The following is a 14,571-nucleotide window of genomic DNA, read 5'->3' as shown; positions in this document are numbered from 1 at the left end:
TACAAGAATAAAGAAATCGTGTTGAACTTTTTAAGACACTGGTTAGGCCACATCTGGCGCACTGTATCCACATCTGGGTGCCATACTGAGGAAGGATGTGAAAGCATTGGAGAGAATACAGAGGAGATTGGCCAGAATGATTCCAGGAGTAAAGAACTGTGGCTTTGAGGATAGAGGCTGGGCTTATTTTCCTTGAAGAAAAGGCTGAGAGGAGACTTGATAGAGATATTCAAAATCCTGAGGGATATGGACAGGGTAAAGAGTGAGAAACTGTTCCACTCAAAGAGAGCATCAGGACCTGTTCACACTTCTGCTGCCCATCCGTCAGATTTCACCTACCCTCCCCAAGACCCTGCACTCACATTTACCTGCTCCTGGACTGTGGGACTTCACCTAAATCTTACACTCATCCCTGCTGCAGGAGTCATCATGGATGGGATGGAGAATTCAACAAACAAGCAAAAAGTCCACTGACCTTGGACAGGAATTTCCAATTCCAGGATTGGAAAGATCAGAGAATCCCTGAAGCTTCAGGAGTTGCTCGTTATCCAGACCTGTCCACTGCAGACCCTGGTCTCCTGGGATGAGAGAGCTACCAGTCAATCATCAAGGTGCTTAGACTGCACCTTCCAAACCCACAACCACTTCAGTACAGGAGCAGCAGATACATGGGGAACACCACTACCAGCAAGTTCCCCTTCAAGTCACTCACCATCCTGACTTGGAAATATATCACTGTCCCTTCGCAGTTGCTAGGTTAAAATCCTGGAATTCTCTCCCTAACATGATTGTGGTTCAACCCACAGCACGTGGACTGCAGCGATTCAAGAAGGCAACTAGGGATGGGCAATAAATGCTGACCTGCAACGACGCCCGTGTCCCACCACTGAATAAAAACATCTGATTGACCAGCAACTCTGCGAGATAGGATTTCCTGTATAGTGAGGGGCAGAACTCCCATCTTGCTGGAATGTTAAATGGCTTCAGGGCAACAGTGTCAGTGGAGGTATGTTCACTGCCATCCCTGAGGGCATTTATGAGTCAACCACATTGTTGTGGCTCTGGACTCACATGTAGGTCAGACTGAGTAAGAATGGCAGATTTCCATTCCTAAAGGAATGAGTGAACCAGATGGGTTTTTATGACGATCGACAATGGCTTCATGGTCAATTGTAGACTTTTAATTCCAGATATTTTTAATTATCAAATTCAAGTTTAATTATCTGCCGTGGTGGGACTCAAACCCAGAGCATTACCCTGGGCCTCTGGATTGCTTGTCCAGCGATAATACCACTCTGCCATTGCCTCCCCAGAACTGGAAAGAAATGATTAATGATGTTGTACAATAAGCAAGATTTGGATCTCAACTATCCCCGTCTTCATTAAGGACTTGGATAACTCAATAGAGAGCCGTGCATCCCAAACATAGAACACTGACAAAGGGTCATTCAGACTCAAAACATTGGCTCTATTCTCTCTCCACAGATTCTCCAGCATTTTCTGTTTTTATTTGAAATATATCGACTAGTGGCAGAGTGAGCTGTGTAGACAGGAGCAGAAAATTACAAAGAGATGTTGGTAGATTGAATGGGTGAAACTATCACAGATTTCAAAGCAGTTAAGTGTTAGGCTTTCCATTTTGAATAAGAATAAGGAGGGACTGAATATTTTTTAAATGGTGACGAACAGTGGAAAGTAAAGTTTATTTATTAGTCACAAGTAAGGCTGACATTAACACTGCAATGAATTTACTGTGAAATTCCCCTAGTCACCACACTCTGGCACCTGTTCGGGTCAATGCACCCTAACCAGCACATCTTTCAGAATGTGGGAGGAAACTGGAGCACCCTGAGGGAGCCCATGCAGACACAGGGAGAATGTGCAGACTCTGCGCAGACAGTGACCCAAGCCAGGAATTAAACTCAGGTCCCTGGCCCTGTGAGGCAGCAGTGCTAACCACTGTGCCATCGTTGCTAATGCAAAGAGACTTGTCCAGGTAAACCAATCACCAACAGGTAGTGGTGAGGGTTAGTGAAACATACACCAAAGTCTTGCTGCCATTTACGCCTGGGGTCTTAGGGCCAACTGATGGTGCACTCTCACTGCAACTAGGGATGGGTAATATCTGCTGGCGAGCCAGCAATGCCCATGACCCACGAATGAATCAAAAAAGGGCATCCTTCCTCAGATTAGGACACCAAAACTGCACACAGTATTCCAGGTGTGGCCTCACCAACATCGTATACAACTGCAGCAAAACATCCCTATCCCCATACTAAAATCCTCTTGCTATGAAGGCCAACATTTGACGAAGGAAGAGCGGTAGGCGTGGTTTACATGGGCTTCAGCAAGGCGTTTGATAAGGTCCCCCATGCAAGACTTTTTGAGAAGGTGAGAGGGCATGGGATCCAAGGGCCTTTGGCCTTGTGGATCCAGAACTGGCTTGCCAGCAGAAGGCAGAGAGTGGTTGTGGATGGGTCTTTTTCTGCATGGAGGTCGGTCACCAGTGGAGTGCCCCAGGGATCTGTTCTAGGACCCTTGTTGTTTGTCATTTTCATAAATGACCTGGATGAGGAAGTGGAGGGATGGGTTAGTAAGTTCGCCGACGATACGAAGGTCGGTGGTGTTGTGGATGGTCTGGAGGGATGTCAGAAGTTGCAGTGGGACATAAATAGGATGCAAGACTGGGCGGAGAAGTGGCAGATGGACTTCAACGTGGATAAATGTGTAGTGGTCCATTTTGGCAGGACCAATGGGATGAAGGAATACAATATCAAGGGCAGGAGTCTTAGTAGTGTTGAAGAGCAGAAGGATCTTGGGGTCCGGGTCCACAGGACTCTTAAATCGGCCTCGCAGGTGGAGGATGTGGTCAAGAAGGCGTATGGTGTACTGGCCTTCATTAATCGAGGGATTGAGTTTAGGAGTCGGGAGGTAATGCTGCAACTTTATAAGACCCTTGTCAGACCCCACTTGGAGTACTGTGCGCAGTTCTGGTCGCCTCGCTACAGGAAGGATGTGGAAGCCGTTGAAAGGGTACAGAGGAGATTTACAAGGATGTTGCCTGGATTGGGAGGCATGCCTTATGAAGATAGGTTGAGGGAGCTGGGACTCCTCTCCCTGGAGAGATGAAGGTTGAGAGGCGACCTGATAGAGGTTTATAAAATGTTGAGAGGAATAGATAGGGTGGATTCTCAGAGGCTATTTCCCCGGGTTGAAATGGTCGCTACGAGAGGACACAGATTGAAGGTGCGGGGAGGCAAGTACAGAGGAGATGTTAGGGGTAAGTTTTTCACTCAGAGGGTGGTGAGTGAATGGAATCGGCTGCCGTCGGTGGTGGTGGAGGCGAACTCGCTGGGGTCTTTTAAAAGACTTCTGGATGAGTATATGGGATCTAATGGGATTGGGGGTTATAGATAGGTCTATGGCTTATAAGGTATAGATGTGATCGGCGCAACATGTGGGCCAAAGGGCCTGTTTGTGCTGTAGTGTTCTATGTTCTATTCCATTTGCCTTCTTTACCTCCTGCTGTATTTGCATGCTTACTCTCAGCGACTGATGCACGAAAATGCTAAGGTCTTGTTGAGCATCCACCTCTCTCAATTTACACCCATTCCAGTAATAATCCGTCTTCCTATTATTGCTACCAAAGTGGATAACCTCACATTTATCCACATTATGCTGCATCTGCCATGCAGATACCCACACACTCAGCCTGTCCAAATCACACTGAAGCATCTCTGTATCCTCCTCACAGCCCACCTTCCCACCCAACTTTTTATCATCTGCAAATTTAGAGATAATATATTCAGTTCCCTCTTCCAAATCATGAAAATATATTGTGAACATTTGCAGACTAGCACAGATCCCTGTGGAACCCCACTAGTTACAGACTGCTAGTCGGAAAAAGACCCATTTATGCCAACTCTTTGCTTCCTATCTGCTGACCAGCTTTCTATCCATCTCAAGACATTACCTGTAATCCTATGTGCTTAACTTTACATAGTAATCTGTTATGTGAGCCCTTGCCAAACATCTTCTGAAAGTCTAAATAAACCACATCCACTGGTTCTCCTTGATTAATTCTCTCAGTTACGTCCTCAAAGAATTCCAATAGATTCATTGAGCACGATTTCCTTTTTGTAAATCCATATTGATTTTGTCTGATTATCCCACTGCCTTCCAAATGCTGCGTTATGAAATCCTTGATAATGGATTCTAGCAACTTCCCCAGTACTGACATTAGGCTCGCTGGTCTACAGTTCCCTGTTTTCTCTCTACTTTTTTGAATAGCGGTTTACATTAGCTACCCTCTAATCTGTAGGATCCAGTCCAGAGTCCGAAGAATTATAGAAAATAACCACCAATGGATCTACTCTTTCCAGGGCCACTTCCTTAAGAACTCTGGGATGAAGATTATCAGGACGTGGAGATTTATACACCCTCAATCCCATCAATTTTACAAAACCATTTCTCTACTAATGCTGATTTCCTTCAGCTCCTCACTAAAACTTGCTTCCTTTGTGAAGACGGAAGCAAAATATGAATTTAATCCCTCAGCCATTTCTTTATTCCCTGTTATGAATTTCTCATTTCTGATTAAGGGGCCTAAATTTGTTTTTGTCAATCTTTTTCTCTTTAAGTGCCCATAGAAACGTTTGCAGTCAGTTCTTATGTTCCCGGTTAGTTTATTTTCATATTCTATTTTTCCCTCTTCACCAGCCCGTTGATCCTCCTTTGCTAAATTTTAAACAGTATGAAGCCAAGGCAGATTCCCAAAACACCAGAGAGACTCTGGTCCAGCCCCCAACAATAGCAGATTCTCACCCCTCAGGAAAATAAGAGAATTTCCAAAGAAAAATAAAAACAGGGAGAGAGGGAAAACACTTCTTTTTAGCTTGTTATCCCTTCTAAAACTCAAACTTGCAGTCCCAAACTGAGAGTGTTCAAAAACACATGACTGTTCTCCGAACAATACAGGATCGTTAAACTACCCCAGAGTAAACACAAACAATCCCAATGAAACCACCCAAGTAGTGAGAAAAGGACATTCCCAGTCAAGTCGGCAACAATGACATCTCTGAAGCTGGGAGAGCCGCTTTCTTAAAGATACGCCCAGTCTAAGATGGCCTGCTCTTTGCTGGTTCCTCAATGTACTTTATAAGACCCTTGTCAGGCCCCACTTGGAGTACTGTGCGCAGTTCTGGTCGCCTCACTATAGGAGGGACGTAGAAGCTATTGAAAGGGTACAGAGGAGATTTACAAGGATGTTGCCTGGATTGGGAGGCATGCCTTATGAAGATAGGTTGAGGGAGCTGGGACTCTTCTCCCTGGAGAGACGAAGGTTGAGAGGCGACCTGATAGAAGTTTATAAAATGTTGAGAGGAATAGATAGGGTGGACTCTCAGAGGCTATTTCCCCGGGTTGAAATGGTTGCTACGAGAGGACACAGATTGAAGGTGCAGGGAGGAAAGTACAGAAGTGATGTTAGGGGTAAGTTTTTCACTCAGAGGGTGGTGAGTGAATGGAATCGGCTGCCGTCAGTGGTGGTGGAGGCGAACTCGCTGGGGTCTTTTAAAAGACTTCTGGATGAGTATATGGGATCTAATGGGATTGGGGTTATAGATAGGTCTATAGATTGGTAGGTATAGATGTGATCGGCGCAACTCGTGGGCCGAAGGGCCTGTTTGTGCTGTAGTGTTCTATGTTCTATGTTCTATGTACTGATCCAGCAAACCATCCCATACGCACTCCAGAAATTCCTCCTCTATCGCACTGTGACTAATTTGATTCTCCCAATCTATACACAGATTAAAGTCGCCCAAAATCACAGATGTTCCTTTAACACGTGTATTTCGTGTTTCATGCTATTCCCAAAATTACCATTACAGTTTGGTGCTCACTATATCACTTCCACAAATGCTTTTTGCCCCTTGTTGTTCTTAACTCAACCCATACTGATTCCATATCATCTATGCTAATATCTTTTCCAATATCGTATCAATATCATCTTTAATCAACAGTGTAACTCTAACCACCTTTTCCTTTCTGTCTGTCTCTCCTAAACACTGAATTGCCTCATTGTTTAGCTCCAATCCTTGCTCAACTTGGAGCCATATCTCATCCCATAAACCTCCACTCAGACAGTCGCCCAAGACTGGATAAGGGCTCTTTTTTCAAGTTGGCGATCTGTGGTTTTCCACCCAATCTAGCATTTGGATGCTCATTATTTCTGTGTCAGCGATTGGCTCTCTTAGTCACATGGTTGAGGCGGAGCTGATCGATCCACCCCGCCATTCTGGCTGCCGAATTTAAACACTCAGAGGTGACCCCCCCGACTCTCAGGAGAGCTTCAAGTGCCCCACTCCCTGCCCCACTCCCCCCCCCCCCACAATTTATCATTCCCCTGCACAGGCTACAGATGCCTCTGCAAACCTTGACCTTCCCAACTGCTGCCCATCACCACTGACCAATGGACACACACGCAGCCCAGTCGAGTGCAGACCCTGCACCCTCCCAAGATTGGGATTACAATTGCAGAATCATAGAATCCTACAGTGCAGGAGGCCATTCGGCCCATCAAGTCTGCACTGACTGAAATCCCATCCAGGCCTGATCCCCATCACTGCACATATTTACCTGCTCGTCCCCTTGACACTAAGGGGCAACTTACCACGGCCAATCAATTGAACCTGCACATGTTTGGACTGTGAGAGGAAACCGGAGCACCCGGAGGAAACCCACGCAGACATGGGGAGAACATGCAGACTCCGCACAGACAGTGACCTAAGTGGGGAATCGAACCTGGATCCCTGGTACTGTGAGGCAGCAGTGCTAATCACCGTGCCACCAATGTGTGTGTCATTCTCAGTGATATGAGTGAAGTGAAGCTGCACCGCACTCATTTTCAAACCTGGTTTAAACCAGCCCAATCTCCTGTTGGAATTGTAACTGCAACGGGGAACCGGATTTTGCCATTTGCCTTCTTAATGAATATTCACCACATGCTAATTTATGCTAATGAAATTCCTGCCCTGGATCAGTGGGAAATGATGTGGAGATGCCGGTGTTGGACTGGGGTAAACACTGTAAAAAGTCTGGCAACACCAGGTTTCAGTCCAACCGATTTATTTGATAGTAAACTCACAAGCTTTCGAGGTTTCCCTCTTCGTCAGGTGAATGAAGAGTTCTCTTCATTCAATTTACTATCAAATAAACCGGTTGGACTTAAACTTGGTGTTGTCAGACTTCTTACAGTGGGAAACCCAGCCTGGCTTTTCCGCAGGAATTGGATTTTTGGCCTTTTCCATTCCCGCCCGTCACCGATCCCACTGCTGGGACACTTGAAAATTCTGCCTAATCCTGATTCAAAACATAAAGCACAAAATTCATGGAGTAGCCAGCAAAGAAGGGCCATTTTTATTGAAGAAGCAGCTTCCTGCAATGTAACGGCTGGAGGTTTGAATGTGGTGGACTGAAGGGAAGCAGCAATACCCTGGGAGGGCAGCGTGCAGTTTCTCATTGTGTAAAGCTGGCTGAGATACAGCAATAAAAATAAAGCACTTGTGGTGAGGATAGAAGGAGCGATTGCCTTTTCTGTACAGCTGGGACACAGCGTCAGATCCAATGGGCCAGAGCACCAATAACATGAGGGATTTCTGACATAGCTCTTGTCAAACTGACCTTGAGAGGAGAATAAAAAGGGGCTGAAAGTGCTTTCAGCTCAATCAGAGCTGCTCAGTGAAGGTTAGTATAGCATGCTTCCTCACCCCTCTCAATAATAACCTAACCATATCCAAACAGGCTCAGTGCATGAGGAAAGGGACTGGGACAAACAGACATTAACTCTATTCAAAGCTGTCATTAAACAACAATTGGAATAGCAGCTTCATTACAGCTCTGAGATTGTTATTAGTGTGTGTGTGTGGGTGTGTGTCTGTGTCTATGTGTGTGTGAGTGCATGTGGGTGTGTGTGTGTGTGTGTGTGTGTGTGTGTGTGTGTGTGTGTGTGTGTGTGTGTGTGTGTGTGTGTGTGAGTGTGTCTATATGTGTGAGTATGTAAGTGTGTGTGTGTGTGTGTGACTGTGTATGAGTGTGTGCATGTTTGTGTATGCCTGAGTGTGTCTATGTGTGTGAGTGTGTGTCTATGTGTGTATTTATGTGGGTGTGTGTGAGTGTGTGTGTATGAGTATGTGTGAGTGTGTGTACGTGTGTTTAAGTGTGTGTGAGAGTGTGTGTGACTGTGAATGTGTAAGTGAGTGTGTGTGTGTGAGTCTGTGTGTGTATCTGTGAGTGTGTGTGAGTGAGTGTGTGACTGTGAGTGAGTGTGAGTGTGTGTATATGCGTGAGTGTGTGTGTGTGTGTTTGTGTGTGTGTCTGTGAGTGTACCTATTTGTGTATGAGTGTGTGTGTTTATGTGTGTGAGTGTGTCTCTGTGTATGTTTCTCTGTGTGTGCATTTGAATGTGGGTGTGTGTGTGTATGTGTCTATGTGTCTGTATTGTGTGTGAGTGTGTGTATAGGTGTGTCTATGAGTGTGTGTCTGTGTGTGTGTGTGTCTGTCTGTGTGTGAGTGTGGGTATGTGTGAGTGCGTGTGTGAGTGTATGTGTGTGTGTGTATGTGTATAGATGTGAGTGTGTCTGTGTGTTGCATGTGTGTTTGAGGGTGTTAGTGAGTATCTGTGTGTGTGTGTGTGTGTGCGCGTGTGTGAGTGTGTCTGTGTGTGTGTGAGGGTGTTAGTGAGTATCTATGTGTGTGTGTGAGTGTGTGTGTGTGTGTGTGTGTGTGTGTGTGTGTGAGGGTGTTAGTGAGTATCTATGTGTGTGTCTGTGTGTGTGTGAGGGTGTTAGTGAGTTTCTATGTGTGTGTGTGTGTGTGTGTGCGCGTGTGTGAGTGTGTCTGTGTGTGTGTGAGGGTGTTAGTGAGTATCTATGTGTGTGTGTGAGTGTGTGTGTGTGTGTGTGAGGGTGTTAGTGAGTATCTGTGTGTGTGTGTGTGTGTGTGTGTGTGAGGGTGTTAGTGAGTATCTATGTGTGTGTGTGCGCGTGTGTGAGTGTGTCTGTGTGTGTGTGAGGGTGTTAGTGAGTATCTATGTGTGTGTGTGTGTGTGTGCGCGTGTGTGAGTGTGTCTGTGTGTGTGTGAGGGTGTTAGTGAGTATCTATGTGTGTGTGTGTGTGTGTGTGTGAGGGTGTTACTGAGTATCTATGTGTGTGTGAGTGCGTGTGTCTGTGTGTGTGTGAGGGTGTTAGTGAGTATCTATGTGTGTGTGTGTGCGTGTGTGAGTGTGTCTGTGTGTGTGTGAGGGTGTTACTGAGTATCTATGTGTGTGTGTGTGTGTGAGTGCGTGTGTCTGTGTGTGTGTGAGGGTGTTAGTGAGTATCTATGTGTGTGTGTGAGGGTGTGTGTGTGGGTATATGTGAGTGCGTGTGTGAGTGTATGTGTGAGGGTGTGTGTGAGGGTATGTTGTCACAGTTCATGCTGGTTGAAAGGTTATTTAGTTTTTGGGACAGTGTCTGCGATCTATCGGACAAAGTGTCTGCTTTGTGATTTCTCACCTCACTCTCTCTCCAGTCATACAATTTCCTTCTTCACTAAACTGTCCGCTATCTGCGATGGGCAGCGTTCATTGCTGCAGTTTCTAATTGAGATCTAATTTATCCAACTGTCTTTGAGGTTTACTAACAGTAAGCGGAGGGAGAATTGTAATTTTAAAATCTGTCCTTAGTTTTATAAACACCTGGACATCCTTTTAAACCACAAGCTACGCCTCACCCACTTCCAGAAATATTTTCATGTTCATTTGATTGTTCATTGCCTTCTCTGAGTAGTTTTTACTTTCCGACTTCTCCTTTGTGAAGTTGCTAATTCCCTAAACCGTTTGCACAATTATTCACAGGATTGGAGCACCCAGCCACTGGCAGCTCTCTCCTTGGACAGGCTAACTCACAGTGCGTAATGACAATCAGAACTCTTTACATTGAGATGGGGGCACCCTGTAAACTTCAGACAGGCTAGACACCAGGCTAGACAGCCTGCAGTGGGTCTGTCAATAATGTATTATCTGAGCAGTCACCTGTCTGGGATCCAGGGGTAATTCCCCAAGTAATTTATCTGAGGCTAAAGAAGATTAGAATTAGATCAGCTTATTGTGCCCGAACTCACTTTTTCTTCTTTTAAATTCATTTGTGGGATGTGGGCCCCACTGGCTGGACCAGTATTTACTGCCCTTGAGAGGTGATGGTGAGCTGCCTTCTTGAACTGCTGCGGTTCAAGGTGTAGGTACACCCACAGTGCAGTTAGGGAGGGGGTTCTAGAATTTTGACGCAGCGACAGTGAAGGAACAGCCAATAAATTTCCAAGTCAGGATGGTGAGTGGCTCAGAGGTGAACCTCCTGGTGGTGATGTTCTCAGGTATCTGCTGTCCTTGTGCTTCCAGATGAAAGTGGTTCTGTGTTTGGAAGGTGCTGCCTAAGGAACCTTGGTGAGTTCCTTCAGTGCATCTTGTAGGTGGTACACATTGCTGCCACTGTGTGACAGTGGTGGAGGGATTGAATGTTTAAGGTGGTGCATGATGGTGCCCATCAAGTGGGTTGCTTTATCCTGGATGCCATGATGTGGCGATACCAGCATTGGACTGGGGTAGGCACAGTATAGTGTGTAGGTATAGGTAGACATAGTACAGGTAGGCATCAGGTGAGGCAGTCATGAAGGAGCAGCGCTCCGAAAGCTCATGCTACCAAACAAACCTGTTGGACTTCCACCTGGTGATGTGAGACTTCTTACTTATCCTGGATGGTGTCAAGCTTCTTGAGTGTTGTTGGATCTGCACCATTCCAGGCAAATGGAGAGAATTCCATCACAACCCTGACTTGTGCCTTGTAGCTGGTGGTCAGGCTTGGGGATCAGGAAGTGAGTTACTCGCCGCAGAATAGCCAAAGCCCCAGTTGGAAGTCAGTGATAATGTCAGGTCCAGCAGCAACAATGGATACTGCATGTAAACATGATGGGTGCGAACTAAAACTGATGGACACTTCATGCAGGCTTGTACAGTCGGGACTGTATTGGGTTATGGTTGGGGTGATTGATGGGGTGATTGTTGGGGTGATTGATGGGGTGATTGAATGGGTTATTGATGGGGTGATTGATGGGGTTATTGTTGTGGTGATTGATGGGGTGATTTATGGGGTGATTGATGGGGCTATTGATGGGGTGATTGATGGGGTTATTGTTGGGGTGATTGTTGGGGTGATTGTTGGGGTGATTGATGTGGTGATTGTTGGGGTGATTGATGGGGTTATTGATGGGGTTATTGTTGTGGTTATTGTTGGGGTGATTGATGGGGTTATTGTTGGGGTGATTGATGGGGTGATTTATGGGGTGATTGATGGGGCTATTGATGGGGTGATTGATGGGGTTATTGTTGGGGTGATTGTTGGGGTGATTGTTGGGGTGATTGATGTGGTGATTGTTGGGGTGATTGATGGGGTTATTGATGGGGTTATTGATGGGGTGATTGATGGGGTGATGGATGGGGTGATGGATGGGGTGATTGTTGGGGCTATTGATGGGGTGATTGATGGGGTGATTGTTGGGGTGATTGATGGGGTTATTGTTGGGGTGATTGATGGGGTGATTGATGGGGTGATTGATGGGGTTATTGTTGGGGTGATTGATGGGGTGATTGATGGGGTTATTGTTGGGGTGATTGTTGGGGTGATTGATGGGGTGATTGATGGGGTTATTGTTGAGGTGATTGATGGGGCTATTGATGGCGTGATTGATGGGGTGATTGATGGGGTTATTGTTGGGGTGATTGATGGGGTTATTGTTGGGGTGATTGATGGGGTTATTGTTGGGGTGATTGATGGGGTTATTGATGGGGTGATTGATGGTGTGATTGGTGGGGTGATTGATGGGGTGATTGATGGGGTTATTGATGGGGTTATTGTTGGGGTGATTGATGGGGCTATTGTTGGGGTGATTGATGGGGTTATTGTTGGGGTGATTGATGGGGTTATTGATGGGGTGATTGATGGGGTTATTGATGGGGTGATTGATGGGGTGATTGATGGTGTGATTGGTGGGGTGATTGATGGGGTGATTGATGGGGTTATTGATGGGGTTATTGTTGGGGTGATTGATGGGGTTATTGATGGGGTGATTGATGGGGTGATTGATGGGGTTATTGATGGGCTTATTGATGGGGTTATTGTTGGGGTGATTGATGGGGTGATTGATGGGGCTATTGATGGGGTGATTGATGGGGTTATTGATGGGGTTATTGTTGGGTGATTGATGGGGTGATTGATGGGGTGATTGACGGGGTGATGGATGGGGTGATTGATGGGGTGATTGATGGGGTTATTGATGGGGTGATTGATGGTGTGATTGATGGGGTTATTGATGGGGTGATTGATGGGGTTATTGATGGGGTGATTGTTGGGGTGATTGATGGGGTGATTGATTGGGTTATTGATGGGGTGATTGATGGGGTTATTGATGGGGTTATTGTTGGGGTGATTGATGGGGTGATTGATGGGGTTATTGATGGGGTTATTGTTGGGGTGATTGATGGGGTTATTGATGGGGTTATTGTTGGGGTGATTGATGGGGTGATTGATGGGGTTATTGATGGGGTTATTGTTGGGGTGATTGATGGTGTGATTGATGGGGTTATTGATGGGGTGATTGATGGGGTTATTGATGGGGTGATTGTTGGGGTGATTGATGGGGTGATTGATTGGGTTATTGATGGGGTGATTGATGGGGTTATTGATGGGGTTATTGATGGGGTGATTGATGGGGTGATTGATGGGGTTATTGATGGGGTTATTGTTGGGGTGATTGATGGGGTGATTGATGGGGTGATTGAATGGGTTATTGTTGGGGTGATTGATGGGGTTATTGATGGGGTGATTGATGGGGTGATTGAATGGGTTATTGTTGGGGTGATTGATGGGGCTATTGATGGGGTGATTGATGGGGCTGTTGATGGGGTGATTGATGGGGCTGTTGATGGGGTGATTGATGAGACGATATGAATGTTGAGTAATGGAGACTCAGGGCAGGACTGTAAGTCAAAGACTTGGTTTATTGAGTCAGTGGAAACAAGGCTGAATTCTCACTCTCTCTTCCGCAGAGCCCTGACTGATCTGTGCTTCAATCACCTCTCTGTGCTGTTGCTGTGCTGCTAACTGAGGGAGCTACCATGGCGATGGGTGATATGAGCATTTTTGGGGAGGCTGCCTCTTTCCTGAGGAAAAGCGATAAGGAGTTAATGGTTTTGCAAACCATTGCCTTTGACGGTAAGGTAACATTTCCATTGATGGTCACAGCAGAATCCACCAGGATTCTACAGTCCCGCCGGCAGCGCGTCCCTGCCCACAGCTTTCCTACCGGCATGGGGTGATGTCAGTGGGAATTCCCATTGACAGCGGAGGGACTAGAGAATCCCACTGCTAGCAAACAACACGCCACCTCCCACCGTGCGAAACATGCACTGGGGAACTGGAGAATCTCAGTTGAGACAGTCCATCATCAGCCTGTTTCCTAAGAGCGTTTCTCAGTTTCACTCCACATGTGGCCCTGGAGTAACAGAGGGAGCAGAGCAGGATCAGAGAGGGAGCAGGATTGGAGTGGGAGCAGCGATTGGGAGTGGGATTGGAGCTGGAACAGGATCGGGGTTGTTTGACAAAAGCTTAGGGAACATTAAGGGTGGAATATTCCAGCTGCACTTGCCCCAAGACTGGAAAGTCCCACTCAAGGTCAGAGACCTTTGCACAGTCCCATGGCAGGTGGGCCAGGAAAACTCTGCCCTGAGTGTTTGTGAAAGTGATGGAAAACTGATCTGACACAGAAGTTATCCCATTAAATGCATCAGTTTCAGAAACATGGAGGTTTGTTCTTCTAAGCAATATTGTGCTTTGTCCCTGAGGTTTCACTTTGGAATTTCTGAAACACAAGAGGCCATTCATCCATTGAACCTGTGCTAACTCTTTGAAAGAGCTCTCCAATTGGTGGAGCTATCCTCTTCTTTTTCTCATATCACATTCACTTCCTTTGCTAGTCATTTTAAATCTGTGCCTTCTCATTCTCAATCCTTCTACCAGCAGGAACCGTTTCTCCCTGTCTACTCTGTCCAGCCCTGTCATGATTTTGAATATCTCAATCAAATCTCCTCTTAGTCTTCTTCTCTCCAAGGAGAACAGTCCCAACCTCTCCAATCCATCCTCATAACTGAAGTTTTTCATCTCTGGAACCATTCTTGTAAACTTCTGCATTCTATCCAATGTGTTCACATCCTTCCTATCGTGTGGTGCTCAGAACAGTACACAATATTCCCACTGGGGTTTAACTAGTCTCTTGTATAAGCTGAGCAGAACCTCCTTGCTCCTGTGCTCTGTGCCCCTATGAATACAGCCCAGGATATTGTATGTTTTATTAACTCTCTCTCCACCAGTAATGCCACCTTCAGTGATCTCCACAGATACACCCAGCTCTCTCTGTTCCTGTCCCCCCTTTAGAATTGTTCCCTTTATTTTATATTCTTTCTCCATGTTCTTACCAAAATGAAT

General features: G+C 46.1%; 2 protein-coding genes across 2 annotated transcripts in view; both read left to right on the top strand.

Moving 5' to 3' along the window:
• Positions 1-13,201, top strand: part of LOC145353769 (uncharacterized) — a 105,507-nt gene extending 92,306 nt beyond the window's left edge. The window contains exon 4 of the mRNA XM_080204546.1: positions 13,137-13,201. Within this exon, the coding sequence (XP_080060672.1) occupies positions 13,137-13,148 (12 nt within the window). The 3' untranslated portion in view covers positions 13,149-13,201. The remainder of the gene's footprint in view (positions 1-13,136) is intronic.
• Positions 13,137-14,571, top strand: part of LOC145353767 (myosin-7-like) — a 119,620-nt gene continuing 118,185 nt past the window's right edge. The window contains exon 1 of the mRNA XM_080204542.1: positions 13,137-13,307. Within this exon, the coding sequence (XP_080060668.1) occupies positions 13,206-13,307 (102 nt within the window). The 5' untranslated portion in view covers positions 13,137-13,205. The remainder of the gene's footprint in view (positions 13,308-14,571) is intronic.

The sequence above is a fragment of the Carcharhinus amblyrhynchos genome, chromosome 16 (assembly GCF_965287045.1).
Source record: "Carcharhinus amblyrhynchos chromosome 16, sCarAmb.v2.hapA, whole genome shotgun sequence".
Classification (NCBI taxonomy): Eukaryota; Metazoa; Chordata; class Chondrichthyes; order Carcharhiniformes; family Carcharhinidae; genus Carcharhinus; species Carcharhinus amblyrhynchos.
The sequence above is the reverse complement of the archived record's forward strand: the minus strand, read 5'-3'. Positions and strand labels throughout refer to the sequence as shown.